The sequence below is a fragment of the Aethalodelphis obliquidens genome, unplaced genomic scaffold (assembly GCF_003676395.1).
Source record: "Aethalodelphis obliquidens isolate GAN/ISIS:26980383/991018 unplaced genomic scaffold, ASM367639v1 scaffold27, whole genome shotgun sequence".
Classification (NCBI taxonomy): Eukaryota; Metazoa; Chordata; class Mammalia; order Artiodactyla; family Delphinidae; genus Aethalodelphis; species Aethalodelphis obliquidens.
Window position 1 is genome coordinate 5,845,841 of NW_020837971.1, and position 23,911 is coordinate 5,869,751.

The following is a 23,911-nucleotide window of genomic DNA, read 5'->3' on the forward strand; positions in this document are numbered from 1 at the left end:
TCCCAATATACTTAGATTTTAACCTGTGTTCAGATAATCCTACAAGATAAAGGTCTTTGTGAAAGATAACTTCTTTTATTGATAAAGTCTCTTTTAATGAATGAAATCAATCATTTCCTTGGAGTTGTTCAAATAAGTATTCTCTCTATACCCCCTCCCCCAAATGTAATGCAGACTCTGGAAGAGCTGCTTCCCCTTACTTTAAACTGCATCATGTATCCTGGCTGTATGATGAGTTCTCTGGAGGAGAGAGCATTGTGAGTCTTGTCCTTCTTTTTATTTGGCCAGTAGAGGTGGAAGGATGGATTGCCACAGAATCCTGCTGTCCTCACTGCATTAGGGTAAAAACTCCAGTTTTCTTCATGGGAAGTGCCTTCTGTTAAGGTAAATTGGAAGCAATATGGCATGTTATTCTCTTGAATTAATTGGTTTAGTGTTGAACTACCTGAATGTCTATGCTCTAGCTCTTTGCTTACTCTTTAAGATTGACTTTTATTTTATTTAACTGGTATAATATACAAATCCAAGATGAGAAATCACATCTAGAAAAGATTATTAAATGCTAGGACAATGATTACTCAACTTTCAAAATGTAATTGCTAGACCGGTAACTTTCACCACTGCAAAATTTTTCCTGGTATACTTTCAAACCAATACAATGTGTATCTCTGCACAGAAATTCCTAAAGAAACAGAAATTATTTTGGGCTACTGAAATTTCAAATTATACTTAGAGTGAGACATTTTGTCTTTAATGAGATTTATTAAAGTCTTAGTTGACATTTCAACATAAATTCTTAGTTGACATTTCAACAAGCAGCCAACCTTGAAGATGTATAAATTATTGGGCAAAATAATAGCTAACATTCGTTGATCAGTAAATATGTGCTAGGAACTCATCTAAAGGCTTTTCATATAGTAACTCATGTAAAGACATAATCAGACAAAAGACTCACAGGAAAGATTGTTCAATGTCTTGTTTCTTACCATCATCAAAAGTGTCGACCAGTTGACTGGGATTGATTTCTGCTCCACCAATCAAAATGTTGTCTAGTGCCCACTGAGCACGCTCTACCCCGGAGACCACAAGTCCATTGCTGATCACAAAAGGCTGCCACCAGCGAAGTCGAGTTGTGTTGGTGAGGGCATCCTCGGGAAGAAGGATGTAGTCGTGTCTGACAGAAATGTATTTCTGATAATCCATCTCATGGAGCAAAGTCCAAGTAATTCCTATAAAGCAAATACACCAAAAAAGTAACATATCTGGAAAAAACACCACAAACCACCAGTATACTGCAGTTACCGTAAATTTCCCAAAGAAATCTTCAGCCAGATAATGAGAACTGATTTCACTGACTTTAATATAAGTGTTCCCCACTTATACATATTGCTTCAAAATGAGGCTGATGATATAAGGGGAAGAAGGGTATTTAGAAATACTTGGCCACAAATAGAAACACTTAAGTAAAAATTATATACTTTCTGCTTCTAAAATTTTGTTCTCGATTCCTATATGCATTATTTCTCATAAATAATGAGAAATACCCATGTTTTGCATGTTTCTGGACAAGAACTCCTAGCATTTTTAAATACAGCTATTATAATTCTATGCAATTTGTGATTTGTTGGACGAATATGAAGCTTCTGTCATCAACTGATAAGAGAGTAGGTGGAATGTTTATGTTACTTAAGAAAACACTTTTTGAATACCCTAAAATACTTCGGGGTCATCTATTTATCTGCCAGTTATTAAGAATGATACCTATCTGCTAAAGCTGATTTTCTAAAGACCTCATGGTACTACTGGCCTGGTTTCAGCTACTTCAAAATAATGAAACAGAATCTTGTTAAAAGTGTGACAGACTCACGAATTGACTATCTTTTTTCACAACTAATGACGTTTTCTTGTAGCTCTTCTATAGCATTTATTACATGCTTGTTCACACAAAAGCTTTTTAAAACACTTTAAAATGTTTTTAAAATTATCTTTTACTTGGAAGACCAAGCAAAAATTTATTTCTTAATTGTATCATTTATAATCAAGCTTCAGCTAAGCATCGTGATTATTTTCTTTATTCATAAAGTTTGGAGTTTATTTTTTTTAATGTGATTTCTCTCTTGTCCCTTTTTGGGTAGATTTTGTATAACACAGAAGTCACACATATATAGAACGTGTAATGCAACTAAGGTCTGTAGCTTTCTCTTTGTGGCTTTCACTATTTGCACTGCCAGGTCAGCAAAGCTTTGCAGGGACTCTGCTGAGGGGCACTGGATGGAATGTGGCAATCTGCTCCAGGGCGTGGCTTTCACCCCCAAAACGTGCCTCCATTGGTAGAGTAGTCCAACAGCACGCCTTCCTTCCGGCAGATGGGCCGATGGCAGGAGGTCATGTTATTCTCACTACCGATGCGCCCCCAGTATTGCAGGAATCTGAACGCAAGCACATATTATCCGTCAGAACAGTTAATTAGAACAAATCGTCTACTCAAGTCCTGGATAACAGCGTCTTCCACACGCGTTCTGGTTCGGGGGCCAGCTGACTAAGTTGTGACAAAAATAACAAAAAATTGACTTACTTTGCCCCTCTGAGATCTAAATCTTGGGTAATAGCTTGTCTCACTGTGGATCCCCCAAAATAGAGTGCAGTGTCCTCTGCAAGAATCCCACACTCAGTACAAGTACTTCCACCTTCCAAGGACATCCATAAATCAGGCTTGATTTCTTCACTGTCAAAGCGTTCCTTCAGGAAAGTCTGGAAAAAATTAAGTGGCATGTATTTAAAAATAACAATTTTAAAGAATAATTATGGAATAGTTAAGACAATACAGAATTACATCTTGGACTTGAAAAGAATTAGAGCTGATTTCAAATGCTTTTCCAAAAGATATTAAAAGAAACCCAACAGGATACATCCATAGTATTCTTTTCCATCATATATTGAAGATCATTTAAACTGCTTAAATAATGTTTAATAATTGGAATTTAAAATCTAGAATCTTAAAATAAAACAACTGTAAAGTTGAGTATAGTAATACTCCTACTGGTAAAACGTTACTTAAGCATGTACTCTCAAAATATACTTATTTATTGATATATTATATAAAAATACTTTTGTACTTTATTTTGTTTCTATGAAACATGAACAAAAATTGAAAATTTAAAGAAGATAAAATAAAACAGTTTTAGCACTTTCCCCCCAATATTCCCTGATTATCTTGTTCTCCCTGGTAGTACGTGCCCCTGACCTTGGAGATTGATTTAGGAATCCAGAACCCTTAAACCTAATACATATTTTTAAAGTTTCCATACAAAGGATTTATTGACTAGGGGCCCCAAAGAATGTGGTTATAAATTATTAGTCTCACTTTTTAAATTTTTTTTTATTTTTTATTTTTGCGGTACGTGGGCCTCTCACTGTTGTGGCCTCTCCCGTTGCGGAGCACAGGCTCCGGACGCATAGGCTCCGGACGCGCAGGCTCAGTGGCCATGGCCCACGGGCCCAGCCGCTCCGCGGCAGGTGGGATCTTCCCGGACCGGGGCACGAACCCGTGTCCCCTGCATCGGCAGGCGGACTCTCAACCACTGCGCCACCAGGGAAGCCCCTAGTCTCACTCTTAAGCTGGTTCTTGATGCATGGTCCGCAATGAGAGTACATGCTTCCTCCAGGGGCTTTAACGTTACCTTCAGAGTGTGAGTCAAGTAGCAATTTGGCCCAGAGTATCCTGGATCACAGATGCACTGTTCCTTTAAGCAGTCCCCATGGCCTCTGCAGTTGTCCAAGCATTCAGGGCCCAGGTAGAAATTGTCAATTGCCCACTGAGTATCTGAGTGCTTCTGATAGAACCTAAACCTTACAGGACTATTGGCAACACAAGAGCAAAGGAGTGAAGAACAAAAGTTAACTTTACTCAGGTCCATTTTCCTGCGTGTATATGCAGCAGTCAAGAGAAAAAACATTTAAATCATTCTGACAAGATGAAATGGGTTAATAAAAGATGTCTTCAGAGTACCACTATCTTTCTAGAAATGCAAGTTTAAAGCCAGTTCAATTTACCTTTCAAAATACATGACTAAACTTGTAAAAAAAAACCCCACCAAAACCACAGTGGAATCTCTATTTCAAGCAAAAGGAACATTTAAAAATGCAAATCCGTAACTATCATAAATCAGGTGGCTTATGAACTGGAGTCCAGTGGCTGTGACACAATTTCGATTCATTAATCGTATTCCTGAAATTGTACAGAAGGTGAATCAATCCTTTGACAGAGCCTTGTCAGCATACACACGGCCCTCAGGTGGTTGGGAAACAGCAACTCCTGAATTCCTCAAAGATAATGAATATTCTCAGAGTAACTGTGCTAATTAGAAGACAATTTTGAAAGGGTTATATATTAAACGAAGATTTCCCTGAGATTTCAATTTCATCATTGCTCTTCTCTGTCTTCTGGGGGAAATACAAGCCTCATAATTAACCTTATATTAAAATATGCCACCCTATTTTGGTGGAAAGAGTTCACAGTGCATGAGGGAACATTCTGGGATGATATGAATGTTCTGTATCTTGTTTCATGTGGTGGTTACGTGGGTTATACAATGGGAAGAACTCACTGTGAGGAACAATTAAAATGTGTTCATTTTACTGAATGTAAATTATACTTCATTATAAAAAACAGAGTAAAGACAGGAGGGGGAAACGAGGAAGTGAGGTTGTGGTGGCTCCCCAGCATCCCTTTCAGCACAGATGAGTCATATGAGATAATCACTGTAATATAAGGCCCCTCACTATTGACGGAGTCAGGAACGGGCATTCTTGAACTAATTTGTACCAACGGGATGCAAGGAGGCACTTGCTCCAGCTCTGTTAGAAAGAAAAGCGACTCTCTCTCTCTCTCTCCCATTGGACACAGGTAAGGATACACTGTGCTCCAGCTTTCTGGAAGTCATCTATGTTCACGAGGAGAACCAGCCTGAAGACTGAGTGTGACATCCATGTGTGGACAGTGGAGCGAAGAGTAAGAGTAAGAAATAACAATGTCCTTGAAGACACTGTTGAGCTTGTCAATCAACCAATCCTAGAGTCCACTTATCTTTGGGTTTTTTTTCATTATAGATATAATACATTTCATCTTCAATTGAGCCAAATTTAATTTGAATTTGAATGGAGTTTTCTGTTACCTGCAGCTGAAAGTATCCTGATTGTTTTCTAGCATGTTAATTGACTAAGCCCTTTAGATTTGTAGCAGAAAACTGTGAGTGGTCATGTAATAAATGATCTCTAAGGGACTTTTTTTTTTTTTTTTTTTGCCATGTGTATTCAAAGGATCTATATGTTCTGGTCCTATATCCTAACTCTGTTTTACAAGAAGGATCTTCATTTAGCCAGAAACTGTGATTCATATGGTAGAAGTATACCTGTCATCTTCATTAATGTATCTTTCCCCCTAATTTTATAGTTGAAGGGAAATTTTTAAAAAATATGTATTTATTTATTTATTTGGCTGCACCGGGTCTTAGTTGCAGCATGTGGCATCTTTGGAAATTTTTTGTAATTGCCTAAATTAACTTATCCACATACTTTTCAAAAAACAGTTTAATCATCTTGGCTCACTACTGCTCCAGGCTAATTACTTTTCACCGCAGGTGCAGAACATAATGCTTTGATAAGAAAAAAATGAAACCTACCTACAAACTGCATTTGCACAAATAGCATGATGAGTTAGGTTTTGTTCTTGGCTCTATCATGGATTGACAAGGCAGTAATGTGGAAAGCATATGATGTACAGTGGACCACAATTTACAAGGTGCATAAGGTAGCATACGTGTTTTCAACTGGCTCCAAGGCCATCACTATTGCTCTGTCCCCATTTTCAGACACTGAGGTATGGAAAATGGAAGGGCCTGTCAAGGTCTATCTTGACAAGTCTGAGGATTACAATCTGAGGTCTCCTTAAATTAGCTCATCATGGAGGTCACCAGTTAGAGAACCTTTAGAGTTAGGGAGGAAGAGAGCATTTCATCCACAATTACACAATACTTTCAGGCTGACCACAGTGTCCCTAAACCTATGTCTACTGCTTGGAACTAGGCTTTATTTTAATCTTCTACTTACTTTCCAACTAAACTTTCAGGAAGTGGGTAGGTGATCCTTTTCCATCCTTTAGTTGGAAAGAATACAGATGGCTGAGAAACACTTCCAGAGCATTTTGGGTCTGCAGGTAGGCACTGAGGGACCAGATAACTCCAGCTCACACCAAAGTCAGTAGAGTACTGCACATGAATTTGATTCTGGGTGACTTTTTCAGATACTTTACATCCAACAGAGATCTAACAAACGGAAATGCAACATTATTGAGGTATTAAAACCATATTACATGTTTCTGCTCTAAAGACTTGGTAGCAAGAAAGTTGCCGATCACTGACAGACAACCACATCTGTCCTGTATTTTCAGGTTCATTATTTGCTCTGCTGATAGACGGCGGAGTTGACATGGTTGTCCAAGGTGACAGATTATAGAAAGTGCCACATATATCGTGCAGGGAGTTTGGAGAGAAGCTGAAATCTGCGCTCCTGCCGTGGCTGGCTGATTGCCTTGGTAGGCCTGGGCCTCCTCTTACAGATTGTTGTTTGTTGTGCTAATGGGCTGGCACTTCTGTTTGGCAGAATGCTCGACCAAGAAGGATTACTAACAGCTTTACCAAGTTTACTGTTTTGTTATACAATTTATGACTCTCAATAAATCACTTTTAACTACAAGTAAGATGCAATGAAGTAATTACAGAAGGTACTTTCGACCCTAACCCTTTGTTGATGGAGATAGTCATAATGCAACATTTGTTGCTAATACAGTGGGATTGAGGTAGACAGAATAAATTGATTGAAAGAAAATCTTGGCCAAAATTGATGTTGGCATTAATGCTAATCATGCCTTTGTTTTCTATAATTTTTTTCCTCCAGAAACACTGAAATGCTTTTGTAAAGAAAGTAGGTATATAAAAAAAAGTAGGTATAACTGCAATAGCTTTAATCTTCTCTTAAAGGAAGAAAATTGCCTAAATCATATAATGATTTAGACTCAGGGAATTGAAATCAGTATCCTACATTTTATTTATCAATATTTTGCTCTATCAGTATTTAATCCCAGACAGAAACACATTTACTCTTATGTAAGTTTCATCTTGAAATAGTTCAAAAATAAAATACTTTTAATCATTAAGTTATATACAGTTGGGATGTATTGATATATTATCTTAATATTAAATTTCATTTTTCAAAGTATGTATTAAGTCAATAAAGTATTGTATGATTGTTGTCTCCACAATTTTTTTCATTTTTATATTGCTGGTGTATGGCTATTTATGTAATTGAGGTCATCACATTTTCACCTTGAATTGCATGATCCAGCCTTCAGTGGGGGTCAGGTCATGGGTCACTGCATACACTTCTCTTCCATCGTGACTACCACAAATCATGACACCATCAGGGGAGTCACAGAATCTTTCTACTGTACAATCATCATGGAATAGCCAGTGCTCATTTACTTAAAAAAAGAAGAACAAAAATTTTATGACAGATTTATGACAAAAATACTTTGAAACAAATTTTCACTTTAGGCAACATCTAGAATTATGTTAAGTAGAAATCTCTCTTCTTACATACCATCCACAGACAAAACACTAATGTAAGCACATCGTTTTAGGAACATGGATACTGAGAGATTGAGATATATCAAGTACCAATACTAGCTAAGTTTACATTTAGAAAGAAAGAGTGTATTCTATGTGTTACAGATGAAAAGCAAAGGAAAATGTATACCCATTTCTTTTTTCTGACAGGTGTTTAACTTTTTAGACAGAATCTAAAGGAGGAAGATTTTTAGTAACATGATAGAGGAAGATTTTTAGTAACATGATAGCCAAGTGAGTTAGCTATTTCTACTCAAATTTTGGTAGTACCTTCTGGGCAATTAAAAAAATTGTAATAGTAAAACTCATAGAACCAGAGAGTAGAATAGTGGAAGGGGGAAATGGGGACTTGTCAGTCAAAGGGCACAAAGTTTCAGTAATGCAAGGCTGAATAAGTTCAGGAGATCTACTGTACAACATGGCGCCTACAGTTAACAATTCTGCATTTCATACTTAAAAATTTGCTAAGAGAGATCTTAATGTTAAGTGCTCTTACTATAACAGAAAAATCAATATTAAAAAAGAGGGGGGGCAGGAGGAAACTTTTGGAGGTGATTGATAAATTATGGCCTTTATTGTGGTGACGGTTTCATGGGTGAACACTTATCTCCAAACTCATCAAATTGTATAAATTAAATATCTAAAGCTTTTTGTACATCAATTACACCTCAATAAAGTGATTTTTTAAAAAAAGCTTCTAGGAGTCTAAGGAAAATGTAAGCAGCAAGGTTATGATCTGATCAGTGTAGAATAATCCTATTGTCCCTCTCTCTCAAACACACACACACACACACACACACGTGTGTGCGTGAGCACACATTCGTGTCTGTCACAATTCCCTTTCCCTTTCGGAAGAGGTGGTTTGTTTGTTTTTTTTAATAAATTTATTTATTTAATTAATTTATTTTTGGCTGTGTTGGGTCTTCGCTGCTGGGCGCGGGCTTTCTCTAGTTGCGGCGAGCGGGGGCTACTCTCCGTTGCGGTGCACGGGCCTCTCATTGCAGTGGCTTCCCCTGCCGCAGAGCACAGGCTCTAGGCACGCGGGCTCAGCAGCTGTGGTACACGGGCTTAGTTGCTCCGCGGCACGTGGGGTCCTCCCGGACCAGGGCACGAACCCGTGTCCCCTGCATTGGCAGGCAGATTCCCAACCACTGCACCACCAAGGAAGCCCAGAAGAGGTGTTTGAACATAATGATTTTACCCCAGAAAGGTTAGAAATGAAACATATCTGTAAATCTCATCTAATTCATGATACACTTTGATTTCATAGGTCCAACGTTTCTCTGCAGTTTCCTGGTTAGCTCCAGCATTCACAGTGAAGATGAATGGGTGCAACTGGAGGCTTGGGTTACTGTGCAAATCACAGAGTTGGCTGGTCTCAGAAGAGTCAGAGAAGAGACCAAACAATTTAATTGGAATTGAGCCTTCACTAGTGTTGTGTCTTTTTGATTTTGTCTGAGCATAACATATATCTGTAGGACTCAAATGGCTACCACAATGCCATTATCTGTTAAGTTTTCATTCCATGGGATTTGGAGCTACATTTAGTCCTATAGCACAGATACAGGATTCAAGAATCAAAAGGCACAGAAATTTGAATTCCAATAAGAATACCCTGAGTTTATTCTGGGGTACATATTTTATTTTATGCTAGAACTCTGCAATCCTGATGAAAAAGGGCTTACATTAATCAGCTAACACTAATTTCTTCCACAATACAATAAACTACTTATATAAGTAGATATTACACTTTCTAGGAGCACCATCTTTGCAAGACAAGCAGGAGCTTAATTGTACATCAAGAATTAGTCTAAAGTAAATATCACTATTTTAGGTACTTGAAAAATACGTATTTGCTTTTATTCGTACAGAAGTTGTACTAAAATTATTCTCTGATCATAAACTCACTTATGTAAACCATTACATAGGGAAAAATAAATGAGTACTTTAGCAAAGTTCTGAATCAGATCTATGTAAGTCTTCTCAATAACCTTCTTGAAAGAGTAAGACTACTTGGAAGTGGTGAAGAACATTTTAAGCTTTTTCTATTTAAAAGGGTGATTTTTATTAAATATCTGCAGTTATACCACTGTGCCATGTGAAATACTAATAAATAAATTAATAAGAATAATTACTCTAAATATTCAATGTTTAAATGATAAAAATTATAATGGAATATTATACAGCTATTAAAATTATATTTTCAAAGGTACTTAAGGACAAGAGGAAATGGTAAGGATTTAATTCTAAATGAAAAAAGCAGGCTACAAATATGTATAATTTAAGATTATAATTTTGTTAAAAATACGATTATAGGGCTTCCCTGGTGGCGCAGTGGTTGAGAGTCTGCCTGCCGATGCAGGGGACACGGGTTTGTGCCCCAGTCCAGGAGGATCCCACATGCTGTGGAGCCGCTGAGCCTGCACGTCTGGAGCCTGTGCTCCGCAACGGGAGAGGCCACAACAGTGAGAGGCCCACGTACAGCAAAAAAAATACGATTATACAGAGGCATAGAAAAAAAGACTCTAAGAAAAATATCAAAATATTGATGATGGTTATCCTCTGGGTGATTTTCATTTTCATCTTCATGATTTTCTGTATTTTCTTAATTTCATACTTTGAACATGTGTTGCTTTTAAAATAAAAACTAATAATTAAGTATTTTAAGTTATTAAAATTCCTCACATTTCAACTGTCTTCAGCATAGATTTCATTCCTCCAGAAGGTTCTTATCAGTCTTATTATTGTAAAATACAACCAGATTGTCCTTTCTATGCAAGAGGCTACTGCAGAGTTGGATATGGCACAGTCCCACTGTCTGATGAATCTATAGGGGTACAGTATATCTGTTCGATAGCACTTGCAGTGTTGATACGATATGTGTAATTAAACATCACTACTTCACCTGAGGATACCATGTTTTATGTAGTATAACCAAGTATGTGGCATGACAAAGCCATATCCTTAATATACGACACCACTTAAGAAAAGGTGACCAGAATAGTGTCACGAAATGAAAAGAAGTTGTTAAAAATAAGAACAGCATGGAGAGATCCTTGACAGTTCACTGGGGCACTGTGATACTCCTATCAGGAATGAAGAATAACAAGCATGACCTTGGACACTTCTGAAAACATGAAATACCATCACAAACGCGTCTGACGTGCAGCAAAACAAAACACTTGTCCTTGGAGAATAAAAAAATGTCCAAAAAATGTTGGCTTTCTAACCAAAATAAAAAACAAGAAACGTAGAAATGAAAATTTTTAAAAAGAAAATTACCCTATTAATAAAATTATTGAATGCTATTAAAACAAACTTGCTGGCTTGACCGAAAGAAAAGATTTAGTTACAATGTAAACCAGGAAGGTTGAGAGAAGCAAAAGGGTGACACCCTTTTCACTGTTTCTGTACCACTTGAGAATCTGTAAAAGGTTCCACATTCCACTTTTTGGAAAAGACCCAAATGGATTTTCATTTAGCATCAGTGAAAAATTTACCTGCAGTTTTGTCCTCCATAAACATGTCGAAAGCAATTCTTCCCACAGGGCCAGCGTCCGAGGGTGAACGCTCGTGCTGGGGCACTGGGGCGCTGCTGAAGGTGTCCAGCATGACGGTCCTCTGGTCCGCAGACCCTGAGATGAGGACGTTGTCAATGGCCCAGTCGTTCTGGTCCAGGCCGTCGTGTCTCGGCTGCCACCAGCGGAAACGAGTAGCAATCTCTTTAGCGTCAGAGGGGAGAAGGATATTCACGAATCTGAAGAAAATGATGGTTGGGGTGGGGGGGGGGGAGTCTTGTCAAATATCTCATGCAAGGAAGGGATGTGCAACCAGAGATAAGATATTACATGTCACATGGAGGATGAGGAGAGGACGTTAGCTAAAATTGTTTTTAAAAACCACGATAAATTGTCTTAATTTTACAAAGTCTCACAAATCACTAAATTGGGGAAACAGAATGTGAACAAATTCAAGCATCCTGGAACTACCCCCTTGCTCTAACTGTCCCTGGGCAGAACTGAGAGGGACCCTACAGTTTTCTGCTTGTCTAGAGACCCTCTAGATCCGTAGGCATAGGGTATATTCACTTTGGTAGACATAAACCGATACTGACTTTTTTTCTGCCACTCAGGGGTTGGTTTCATCTGTTTCCTTCCCCTGCCACCTTGATTTTATTCCACTCCCATGTGTACCAGAAATTTGCTTGGAATTTGGACACTAGATTGTGGCAGGACATTTGGGTTCTCAGCCTGAGAGTACCAGGATATATGTAATTACTTCATCAGTTGCCTGGTTTGACATCGACTTTATGCTTTATTGAAAACATTATACTTAGAAACGCTGAGTGAGAACCATGGGCTAACAAGCCCAGCAGGCTGCCCCTGACTCAATCACCAAAGACAGACATGGAAACACATGGCTCCACCTCCAACATGAATCTTAAATCAGCTACAAATAAAGTCGGAAATACCCCTTAATCACAATGATGCATTTAAACCTCAGGAAGATATCAAACCCCTTCGAAATGATATTCACAACTCATAAAGTCTGTTGGGGAAAATAATTCCCTGAGGTTTACTCTCTCATAAAGTCTCATCTTTTTATCCATGCTAATCTACCTCCCTTTACATTCCAGGGCTGCCTCTGAGTGTTAGCACTGCAGTTCATCCTGGGAAGACCCCTTAAGCAGAGGGCTTCAATATGACCCCTGGGTTTTCGTCTTTCACATGGAAGAGGTTTTGTTATTTTAGTTTTGCCTACATACTATCTCCTTGTTGATTTTATGTTCCCTTCTTCTTCTCTCTTTGATGTCTTCCTTGAAGTATAATGACCAGAAGAGTAGGAAGTATTCCAGATGAGGGGCAATCAAAATCCATTCAAGGCTAGGATGTTATTAGTTGGATTTCCAGTACTTGGATTTTAAATACTTTTTAAAAAATATTTATTTATTTATTTTATTCATTTGGCTGCTCTGGGTCATAGTCACGGCATGCAGGATCTTCAGTTGTGGCATGTGGACTCTTAGTTGTGGCATGTGGGATCTAGTTCCCTGACCAGGGATCAAACCTGGGCCCCCTGCATTGGGAGTGCAGAGTCTTAGCCACTGGACCACCAGCGAAGTCCCTTAAATACTTTTTTTGATTATGTCCATCATTTTGTGCACCCTTTGGGCCATGATAACTCAGTGGATCTTGGTCTTAGGGAAGGGAAGTGTAGACTGTGAATCCCAGACCCTCAGCTGTGTAGTAACTGGCAGTTTGGAGACCATGAGTCTTCAGGTAAATAATCTTTTCCAAAGTTAATTTCCTCATGCATCTCAGTTTTGAAGCTCACCTGTGCCCCTCCCTTCCCTCTTTTTTTGTATGCTCACCTTGTAAGATCTTTCTATAATTTTTCTCCTTTGAATTGGCATGTTTAATTAACATTTTAAAAAAGTATTAACTAACATCAGAAATCTATCCGTTCCTGGAGGAACACACAATCACACTTCTTTATCCAGAGCAACAATCTTTTATCTTCATTTCTCTATCCTGATAAATCCTTGACCACATTTTAAAATCCTTTGGAGTGGAAATTTATCCAAGGCTGCTGAAAAGTGTAAATAAATTATGACCACTGTTCCTGCCTTGGTGAATTTGTTTCTCCTTCAGAGAACTAAAGTGGGTTAGACAGTTATGCTTTTACCCTACAGAAACATAACTTCCTTCTCCCTGTATACTATGCTGTTAAAGTGTTCAGGAACTCATATGTGAGAGTCATTATAACTTTCTCCATAAACAGTTTACTTGCCTTGCCTACTATCTCCTACTAATAGGTGAGCACATTTTTTTGCACTATTACACTGGGTACCACTTAGTTTCTATCTGGAATCCTTTATTGGTGTCCAACTTTAATGCAAGTGCAGTATTTAAAACTTCTGCTTATGGCAGAGACGGCTGGCATTTCCTCAATTGCCATATTCCCCATTCTCCCTTCATATTAGGAGCCTATCTTTTTAGCGAGGCGAATAATCACCCAGAATAAAGACACCACGCCCAGACTGCCTTGCATCTGGGTGTGTCTCTGTGACTAAGTTCTGGCTATTAGAATGTGAAAGGAAGTGTGGACAACTGTTAGGAAGTGTCCTTAAAGAGAGACAGCACACTGCTCTTGCCCCATCCTCCTGCCTGCAGGCTGGAATGTGGGTCCTCTCAGACCAAAGCGTTGAGTGTGGCAGAAGTACCAGTTAGAAGGAACCTGGGTCTCTGGTCCTGGTGGAGCCGCTGTAGCAGCTCTGGGTTACTTCCTTCTGGATCTAACTTACATACGAGAGGAAAAAAACCCTTTTAAGTTATTTTAGGTTTTCTGTAATTCACAGTTGAACATATTCTTGACCGATAGGTTGAATTTAAATTATCATTTACGAGATTCTTGATTGTTTTTATTTTACATAATTTTTAGCTTGTACCTGGTTTGCCATGCACTGAGATTATCTATGTTTCTCCTTTTATTTATTCTGTTTCTTGACTGGGCTGCAATCACTCCTCCCCTCCCCTCCTTTCTCCTCCCCTCCCCTCTGCTCTGCTCTCCTCCAACCTTCTCTCCTTCTCTCTTTCTCTCCTATATCACCTTCCTCTTCCCTATTCTCCTCCTACTTTAATAAATATGCTCTTTTCCTTTTTAACAACCTTTGGACATTTCTAATCAGCCACAATTGTTTTTTGCCCTTCAAAAGTATATTCTTAAAAATGACCCATACATTGTGTTTCTTCAGGGTTTTTCAATAAGGAATTTAAAAATAGACTCTAGGCTTCTTAAGGATATTTACATTTTGTGTTTATTTTCTAGCCCCCAATTCTCTAAAATGGAGTGAACACTATATAAACAAACAAATAAATTACTTTTCTGTTTCCACTTTCCCAAAATGCTGTTGAAATTAATTATCATATATTCATTAATTTATATGAGTTTTTACAGTGGATCTATTCATTACTGGCATTGTGATTGTGTATTTTATCTTATTTACGAATTCACAAACTAGTTTTTTTTGAAATAAAAACCCCAAACCAGCTGTTTATCTAGCTCAGAAACCTTGTCTTCGTGTTGGTCTCAGAGGCATCCTCTACTGGTGAGTGTGGTCCAAGTCCCCTGTGGTCCCTGTGATGGCCTTACTAAGCATCTTCGCTCAACATACTAGTTATAAGAGATAAAATAGAATACAAACCCAGGTTTACTGTACTGGTCATAGAAGATTTCCATTAGCAGGTTCCAGGTAATGCCTCCATTGACAGAATATTCCAAGAGAACACCTTGGTTACGGTTGTTTGGTGTGATCAGGCATCCATACATGAAGTAAAATTGGATAAACTCAGAATTAGTGAGGTTTAGATCCACTGTGACCAACAGCCGACTGCAACCCTAAGGAAAAGAAGCAGAATGCAACGACACAGTGATAAGGAATCATCATTACAGATTCTAGGTATTCTCTGGCTTCCATCCTTTCTTTTGCAATACAAGTCACACAGTATTGCAATAATGATTTTCTTATCTCTCCTATTATACTAACTCCTAGTATGGCCTTTAGCATACAGTAGGTACACAGCAAATATATGCTGAACTTTGAAATTTCAGTATTAGAATTTACTTACAAAGGGCAATGTATTCTAAAGAGATTCTCTTCTATTTTCTTCTAAGCAATACGAGAGCTGAAATTAAAATAACTATTCTATATTTTTATTTAATTATTTCTAGCTATTTATAGGTATCTTTTAGATTTTTAAAAAGGTATCAGCTATTAACAAAATAGTATACTGAGATGACTATTTTAATATGCAATTTAAAAATGATGTCCAAAAATGTAATACAACTTAATTATAATTAGCAATATTAGTTGTAAGCTTTTTAAACTTTTACAGTTGATTTTAATGTTTTCTATATTAATTCATTAACATAGTCATTTCTTAGTTGAACCTATGAAGAAAACTAGGCCTCTCAGAGTTCCATCTAAGCTAGGAGGAGTACTGTGAACACTGTATTCTTTTTTTTTTTTAACATCTTTATTGGAGTATAAATGCTTTACAATGGTGTGTTAGTTTCTGCTTTATAACAAAGTGAATCAGTTATACATATACATATGTTCCCATATCTCTTCCCTCTTGCATCTCCCTCCCTCCCTCCCTCCCTATCCCACCCCTCTAGGTGGTCACTAAGCACCGAGCTGATCTCCCTGTGCTATGTGGCTGCTTCCCACTAGCTATGTATTTCACATTTGGTAGTGTATATATGTCCATGCCACTCTCTCACTTCGTCCCAGCTCACCCTTCCCCCTCCCCGTATCCTCAAGTCCATTCTCTAGTAGGTCTGTGTCTTTATTCCTGTCTTGCCCCTACGTTCTTCATGACCTTTTTTTTTTGTCTTAGATTCCATATATATGTGTTAGCATATGGTATTTGTTTTTCTCTTTCTGACTTACTTCACTCTGTATGACAGACTCTAGGTCCATCCACCTCACTACAAATAACTCAATTTCGTTTCTTTTTATGGCTGAGTAATATTCCATTGTATATATGTGCCACATCTTCTTTATCCATTCATCTGTTGATGGACACTTAGGTTGCTTCCATGTCCTGGCTATTGTAAATAGAGCTGCAGTGAACATTGTGGTACATGACTCTTCTTTGAATTATGGTGTTTTCAGGGTATATGCCCAGTAGTGGGATTGCTGGGTTGTATGGTAGTTCTATTTTTAGTTTTTTAAGGAACCTCCATACTGTTCTCCATAGTGGCTGAACCAATTCACATTCCCACCAACAGTGCAGGAGGGTTCCCTTTTCTCCGCACCCTCTCCAGCATTTATTGTTTCTAGATGTTTTGATGATGGCCATTCTGACCGGTGTGAGATGATATCTCATTGTAGTTTTGATTTGCATTTCTCTAATGATTAATGATGTTGAGCATTCTTTATGAAACACTGCATTCTTAATCGCTGTTGATGATTATAAAAATCCAACATAATATATGTCCTCTTGCTACTCTTGGGCTAAAATACTAGTATATTTCATTGGCACAAATGTAAACTCTAAGGTAGGACGTGGTAGGGCAGTAAAGAACTGATAGTGAATTTGTAATTTTTAAAAATTAAATGGCCTGTAAAGGGTATTTAATTATAGTATTGAAGAAATTCTACTTTTAAACAAGTCATCTTTGGCAGCAATGCATAATGGCTATAAAGTTTCTCAAAGCAATTTGCTAACATTGCTGCTATCATTCACAAAATAATCTGCTATAAATACACGTGTTTAGTAATTACTAACAATTACTCTTTCTTGGATAATTTACATAAAGGATTAATTATTGTTAATAAATTCAGGAAACTGAAGCTCATTTTCCAGATTTTTGGCTCCCTAAATCCCAAATCTGTTGCAAGCTCAGGAATTTTCAATTAGAGCATCATTCAGGTGGAAGACCCTCACACATTGTGCAAGCTCTCTATCCCAGGGTGGAAATTCGTTTAAGTCCTTTATAAATGTGTACTTAAATATGCCTGTGCTGACACGACCCTGAATAATTAAATTGTCGCAGCTGATATGTGATACGAAAGTGTTGAAAATAATTAGCATTTTCTGATTTGTAGAAAGTTGTGAGTTCACATCAGGGTTGTGCATTTAGAGTGTCTAACTGTGCATCTTGATTTGCCAATTAAACTTCAAAAGAGACTCGACTTTTTGGGGGGGAACTCAGAGGATGCAGAAATGAATAAACAGTAGCCAAACACTAACCCCACTGAAATGCAGAGCCATTCCCGAAGCCACAGCTCCACACACAGTACTTAATTTCCCTCCATTCACAGTCAGCCAGTTCTGGTTGGATGGGGCCCGATTGAAGTTGTCTTTGAGTTGGGTTGGAAGGGAGGTCTGGGGCTCATCACAGTACAGACCACCCCACTGCTCGTCACAGCTGGGAGTGGAAAAAGAGAAAAGAAAAGTCAACATCAAACAAAGCCCCTGCAAGTGTTCTCTCAAATTAGCGAAGCCAACTCCTTTTCCTAGTCCAAGATGATGAAAGGTTAGTTATCTTCACAGAGCTTGCTGGAATTCACCTGCTCTCCTTAACAGTGCTTTAGGTTAGAAATAAGCTGTGAATTAACTGCCTCTAGGCTTTCCTAAAGTAGTGACTTGGGCTTACAGGTGGAGAGAGAAGCAATTTGAAAGAATTTACTAAAGCCCTGTCCCTGCATGACACAGCTCTGGATGGCTGATAAGGAACTGCAGCTACCAAAGTAAACTGGTTGGTCCTAATAATTCATGAAACTGGTCTTTTTCATAGAGGCTTTGAGCCAATCAGGAATCCAAGAGGCCACGTTCCAAATAGCAGAGCATCTGCCATCTTTGGATAGCATCTGCCATCTTTGACCACAGAAGTGAATTCCCTGTTCAATGTTAGAGGAAATATGAATATAGGACTGGGAGGCTCCGGGATCTCAGAGGTCATGCTGGATATGGGCTAGAATCATTAATCAAAGGAAAGACTCCCCAGGTGTACAGGGATTAGTGGAGAAGGAACTGAATTCTCTATCAGCATTTTCATTCATAGTATCCCATCGAAAGCAGTCTTTGAAAATAAAGCACAGAGCCCTGTAGTACACAACACACACACACACACACACACACACACTCTCTCTCTCTCTCTCTCTCTCTCTCTCTCTATTTAGATCCTTCCAAAGATACTAAGGCTCTCTGAGTAAAATTGTAGGTCTCTCCATCAAATACTCCTGGCAAATTGATCAGGCATTTATATACTTCCTTATGCAAATACCACAGGAATACCATTCAAACCACAAGTAAGGCATATCACTACATACATTCAGACCTCAGTGAGAAAAATACTTAGGATGTATTATTTTCAGTCAGAACATATGAAACTCCTGAACTTCTTCTAATGTCTTTTTCAAGGCTCAGGTATATCACAGAAACATAGAAGAAAATAAAACAAGTCAATTATAACTCAGCCTTCTCCCTACAAGATATTGTTCAGTTCCTACTCTCCAAGCAAGAACAAAGATAGCCATAAACTCCATAGTTAGCTCAAGGTCAGATTTCAGGAAAAATGTATCAATATAACCTAAAGCAGCTTGGAAGTGATTAAAAAACCAGTTTCAGAAAAATTTCCCGGCCAGAATGTGAGTCAGGAAGAAAAGAACCTACTTACACACAGTTTCCTTGGATGCACCTTCCATGGCCACTGCACATATCTGTGCAGCCATCTCCGATATAGACATTATCTATTGCCCACGTCTGCTGCTTGTCAAAAGGAGCTGGTTGATGCCAACGGAAACGAGTGGCTTGGGACCTTTGAAGAAAAAGAGAATTATAATGAAGGATGTGGTGGACAAGGGAAAGTGTTCTGGTATGTTTGAACAAGTGCATGGAGGAGTGTTACACAAATGCACGTACATCCTCACCTGTGTTCCGAAAAATGTATTCATTACGGCCAATTCTTTGCCAAACTTTGATTAAGAAAACCAAACCAAACTGAACTGCAATAGCTTGAGAATATACTGTGTTGGCTGAAAAGTTCATTCGTTTTTTTCCGTAAGATGGCTCTAGTACTGCTTAGCTGTCTTTAACTTCATTTGAAACAATTTTGTTAGATTGTACTGGGACAGCTGTCATATCAGTGTGGCAGAAGGTAGTGGAACAAAGTGGTGAATATGTTGTTCAATAAAGTTCTTGGTGAAAATAAAAAAATGTGTCTTTTGTTTTTACTTAAAAGCTGAAGGAAAGTTTTGGCCAACCCAATATTTTAGGCCAATGGGCTTTCTGAGCCTTGTAAAAACAGACTAAAACAGATACTAAAACTAATGCTAGAATCAGTGGCCTCATGGGACCAGTGAGCCCTGAATTTTGTGTGGAAATCATTGTGGAGGGACAACAGGGCTGCTGCCAAGTTGTATTTGCATTTTAGGAAAAGATGTTTGTCCTTGAGCAGCCATAACCCCTCTGCATTTGAATCGGGGAGAGGATTTCAACTCCTAAGCGCTCCCTAAGGCCAGACACTTTTGTACAGGAGGCAAACTGGTCAGCATTTATGAAGAATTCTCACAATGAGAGCCTTAGGAAGACTGGGGGTGTATATCAGAAGGATCAGTGAAACCCTAGATAAGATAATTGGACAGAGAAGAGAGAGGATAGTAAGACCCTGTTAGTAAGGATAGTAAGGATAGTAAGCTCTGTTACTCCCAGACTTATTTTATATTGATTTAAATGCAATGTAAATAAAACCCAAACAGAGATTCTCCCATTCTGGAGAATATATATTTGCTCATTTGCACAGCTTGGGGGAGTCTTGTTCATAAGGACAAATAAACTCATGTGTTTAGGGACACTAGATGGCAGTAAAATCCAAACAATGCCTGAGGCTCAAGTGAGCTTGAACATTCAAAGACCTTGGAGGAAATAATTAGCCAAAGCAACTCGTTTTATGGATTCATATACTTTTCTCATTAAGAGATATGCTAACCACTTGACTGAAAGATACCTGTTTTAGGCAGGACCAAAGACCAAATAACAGCAAGGATGTAAAATTATCCAACTGAACACATTTATATTAAGTTTAGAAAATAGAAAAGAAACAACAGAACTCAAATCTTCACTCTGAAAATAAATCGTTCAGTTTGATATCTGTTTGCTGAGCAGCTATGCACTCATTTCTCCATAACCTGTCTTGCTCGCCAGCTCCCATCTGTTCGTCTCAGCAGAGAAACGTCTACCTAATACCCTCCTGTCACTTGCTATTGCATTTAACTTCAATCCCAAGCTCCTCCTTGGCCCACAAGGCTCTGCCGGAGCTGAGCCCTCTCCTCTGGTCCCTCAGCCTCCCTTCTGGAGCCCGGCTCCTCCTCTCAGCTCCTGAAGCTCCTCCAACTCTTTCCTGCCTTCTGCTGACATGTTATTCCTTTCTGCCCGGTTAACCTCTGTGTGTCCTTCAGGTCTCAGAGGGAATGTCAGGTCTTCATAGAGAAATATTCTTTCAGATCCCTTTAAAAACTACATTTCTTCCATAGCAAATGGTTCTTTTCCTTTCATAGTGTTTATCACAACTTTAGTCATATATTTATTTGCATATGTATTTTTTTTTTTTTTTTGCGGTACGCGGGCCTCTCACTGTTGTGGCCTCTCCCGTTGCGGAGCACAGGCTCTGGACGTGCAGGCTCAGCGGCCACGGCTCACGGGCCCAGCAGCTCCGCGGCATGTGGGATCCTCCGGGACCGGGGCATGAACCCGTGTCCCCTGCATCGGCAGGCGGACTCTCAACCACTGCGCCACCAGGGAAGCCCTGCATATGTATTTCTTAAATGTCTGTCTCTTCCTCAGAAAAGTTGTAAGGGAGGAGGGTTAATCTCTTTTTGTTTAACATTATACACTCAGTGTACAGCACCTAGCCCTTAGTAGGTGCTCTAAGGTGCAGTGAGCTGGTATTCTCAGAGTAAGTAATATGAAGATGCCCCCGCTGTGGTTGTGTAACTCAGTGCTCTGCTCATCAGTTAATTTTTAATGACTAAGTTTATTAATAGCTATGCCTGGTACGTGCGGCAACATCTTATGAATAACATAGTGGAATATCGTATTTCCCATAGCACATCATTACTTGGATTATAATAACAAGTCAACACTTACATACTTATTCTGTCCTTTAGATTATATGTTGCTGAAGGGCAGGAAATATCTCTGTATTCCTTCAAGGAATATTGTTTTATATCTTCAGTGTGCATAGATAGTGGGCAAGTAATAAGATTTCCTTGTTCCCCTAATATTTTATATATGCTCCATTACCTTTAAAATTTTTTTAAATTGAAGTATAGTTGATATACAATGTTTCACGTGTACAGCAAAGTGATTCAGTTTATATACATATATTCAGTTATATATATATATATATATATATATATATATATATATATATAGGGTTGGCAAAAAAATTCGTTTGGGCTTTTCTGTAATATCTTATAAGTTCTTTTTCATATTCTTTCCCATTATAGTTTATTATAAGATATTGACTACAGTTTCCTGTGCTATACAGTAGGTACTTTTTTTTTTTTTTGCGGTATGCGGGCCTCTCACTGTTGTGGCCTCTCCCATTGCGGAGCACAGGCTCAGGACGCGCAGGCTCAGAGGCCATGGCTCACAGGCCCAGCCGCTGCACAGCATGTGGGGTCTTCCTGGACCGGGGCATGAACCCGTGTCCCCTGCATCAGCAGGCGGACTCTCAACCACTGCGCCACCAGGGAAGCCCCAGTAGGTACTTTTAAAAATCTATTTTATATATAGTAGTGTGTATCTGTTACTCCCAAATTCCTAACTTATCTCTCCCCCCTCCCTTTCCCTTTTATAACCATAAATTTGTTTTCTATGTCTGTGAGTTTATTTCTGTTTTGTAAATAAGTTCATTTGTATCATTTTTTAAGATTCCACATATAAGTGATACCATATGATATTTGTCTTTCTCTTTCTGACATATTTCACTTAGTATGATAATCTTCTGGTCCATGCATGTTGCTGCAAATGGCATTATTTCATTCTTCTTTATGGCTGAGTAATATCCCATTGTGTGTGTGTATATATATATATATATATATATATATAACATCTTCTTCATCTATTCATGTGTCGATGAGCATTTAGGTTGCTTCCATGCCTTGGCTATTTTAACAGTGCTGCTATGAACATTAGGGTGCACGTATCTTTTTGAATTAGAGTTTTTGTCTTTTCCAGATATATGCCCAGGAGTAGGATTGCTGGATCACATGGTAGCTCTGTTTCTAGTTCTTTAAGGAAACTCCATACTGTTCTCCATAGTGGCTGCACCAATTTATATTCCGACTGACAATGTAGGAGGGTCCCCTTTTCTCCACATCCTCTCCAGCATTTATTATTTGTAGACTTTTCGATGATGGCCATTCTGACAAATCCATCACCTTTTATTAAAGCTCTTATCACGTTTTAATAAAAGTGCCTATTTATGCATAGTTGCCTCTGTTGGATTATTCTCCTTACTTACCATTTTACTGTTGGTGACTCCTATAGATGGGGCTTCATAAACCTTTACTGAAAGAATGTTTAATTGGCAGCAATAAAGGTGGCCAGAAAGAATCAAATAGGAGACGTCTTGAGAGTGGTTGGGCAGGGGCTGGGGGTCAGCGGTGGAGATGGCAGTGATTTGATGACTGTTAAAGGTGGGGGAGATCTTCCTAGTAGTTGGGAGATGGCAGAGCTGCCTAGCATGAGGTGGCCCTACCCACGAGAAAGACAAGATCCAGCCCCACCCACCAGAACACAGACACCAGTCCCCCCCCACCAGGAAGCATACACAAGACACTGAAGCAGCCTCACCCACTGGGGACAGACACCAAGAACAATGGGAACTATGAACCTGCAGCCTGTGAAAAGGAGACCCCAAACACAGTATGTTAAACAAAATAAGAAGACAGAGAAACATGCAGCAGATGAAGGAGCAAGGTAAAAACCCACCAGACCAAATAAATGAAGAGGAAATAGGCAGTCTACCTGAAAAAGAATTCAGAGTAATGATAGTAAAGATGATCAAAAATCTTGGAAACAGAATGGAGAAAATACAAGAAACATTTAACAAGGACCTAGAAAAACTAAAGAGCAAACAAACAATGATGAACAACACAATAAATGAAATTAAAAATGAAATCAGTAGCAGAATAACTGAGGCAGAAGAACAGATAAGTGACCTGGAAGATAAAATAGTGGAAATAACTACTGCAGAGCAGAATAAAGAAAAAAGAATGAAAGGAATTGAGGACAGCCTCAGAGACCTCTGGGACAACACTAAATGCACAACACATTCAAATTATAGGGGTCCCAGAAGAAGAAGAGAAAAAGTGTCTGAGAAAATATTGAAGAGATTATAGATGAAAACTTCCGTAACATGGGAATGGAAATAGTCAAGCAAGTCCAGGAAGCGTAGAGAGTCCCATACAGGAAAATCCAAGGAGAAACACGCCAAGACACATATTAATCAAACTATCAAAAATTAAATACAAAGAAAAAATATTAAAAGCAGCAAGGGAAAAGCAACAAATAACATATACGGGAATCCCCATAAGGTTAACAGCTGATCTTTCAGCAGAAACTCTGCAAGCCAGAAAGGAGTGGCATGACATATTTAAAGTGATGAAAGGGAAAAACCTACAAACAAGATTAGCCTACCCAGCCAGGATCTCA

At 38.6% G+C, this 23,911-nt stretch overlaps 1 protein-coding gene across 1 annotated transcript in view; it reads right to left on the reverse strand.

The window, feature by feature from the left end:
- Window positions 1-23,911, reverse strand: part of RELN (reelin) — a 517,734-nt gene that overhangs the window by 21,104 nt on the left and 472,719 nt on the right. The window contains exons 47-57 of the mRNA XM_027123841.1: window positions 18,870-19,010; window positions 17,441-17,618; window positions 14,887-15,080; window positions 11,183-11,439; window positions 7,383-7,537; window positions 6,109-6,323; window positions 3,681-3,858; window positions 2,576-2,751; window positions 2,323-2,429; window positions 987-1,229; window positions 201-376 (exon numbers count right to left, since the gene is read on the reverse strand). Coding sequence (XP_026979642.1) covers window positions 201-376; window positions 987-1,229; window positions 2,323-2,429; window positions 2,576-2,751; window positions 3,681-3,858; window positions 6,109-6,323; window positions 7,383-7,537; window positions 11,183-11,439; window positions 14,887-15,080; window positions 17,441-17,618; window positions 18,870-19,010 — 2,020 coding nt within the window. The remainder of the gene's footprint in view (window positions 1-200; window positions 377-986; window positions 1,230-2,322; window positions 2,430-2,575; window positions 2,752-3,680; window positions 3,859-6,108; window positions 6,324-7,382; window positions 7,538-11,182; window positions 11,440-14,886; window positions 15,081-17,440; window positions 17,619-18,869; window positions 19,011-23,911) is intronic.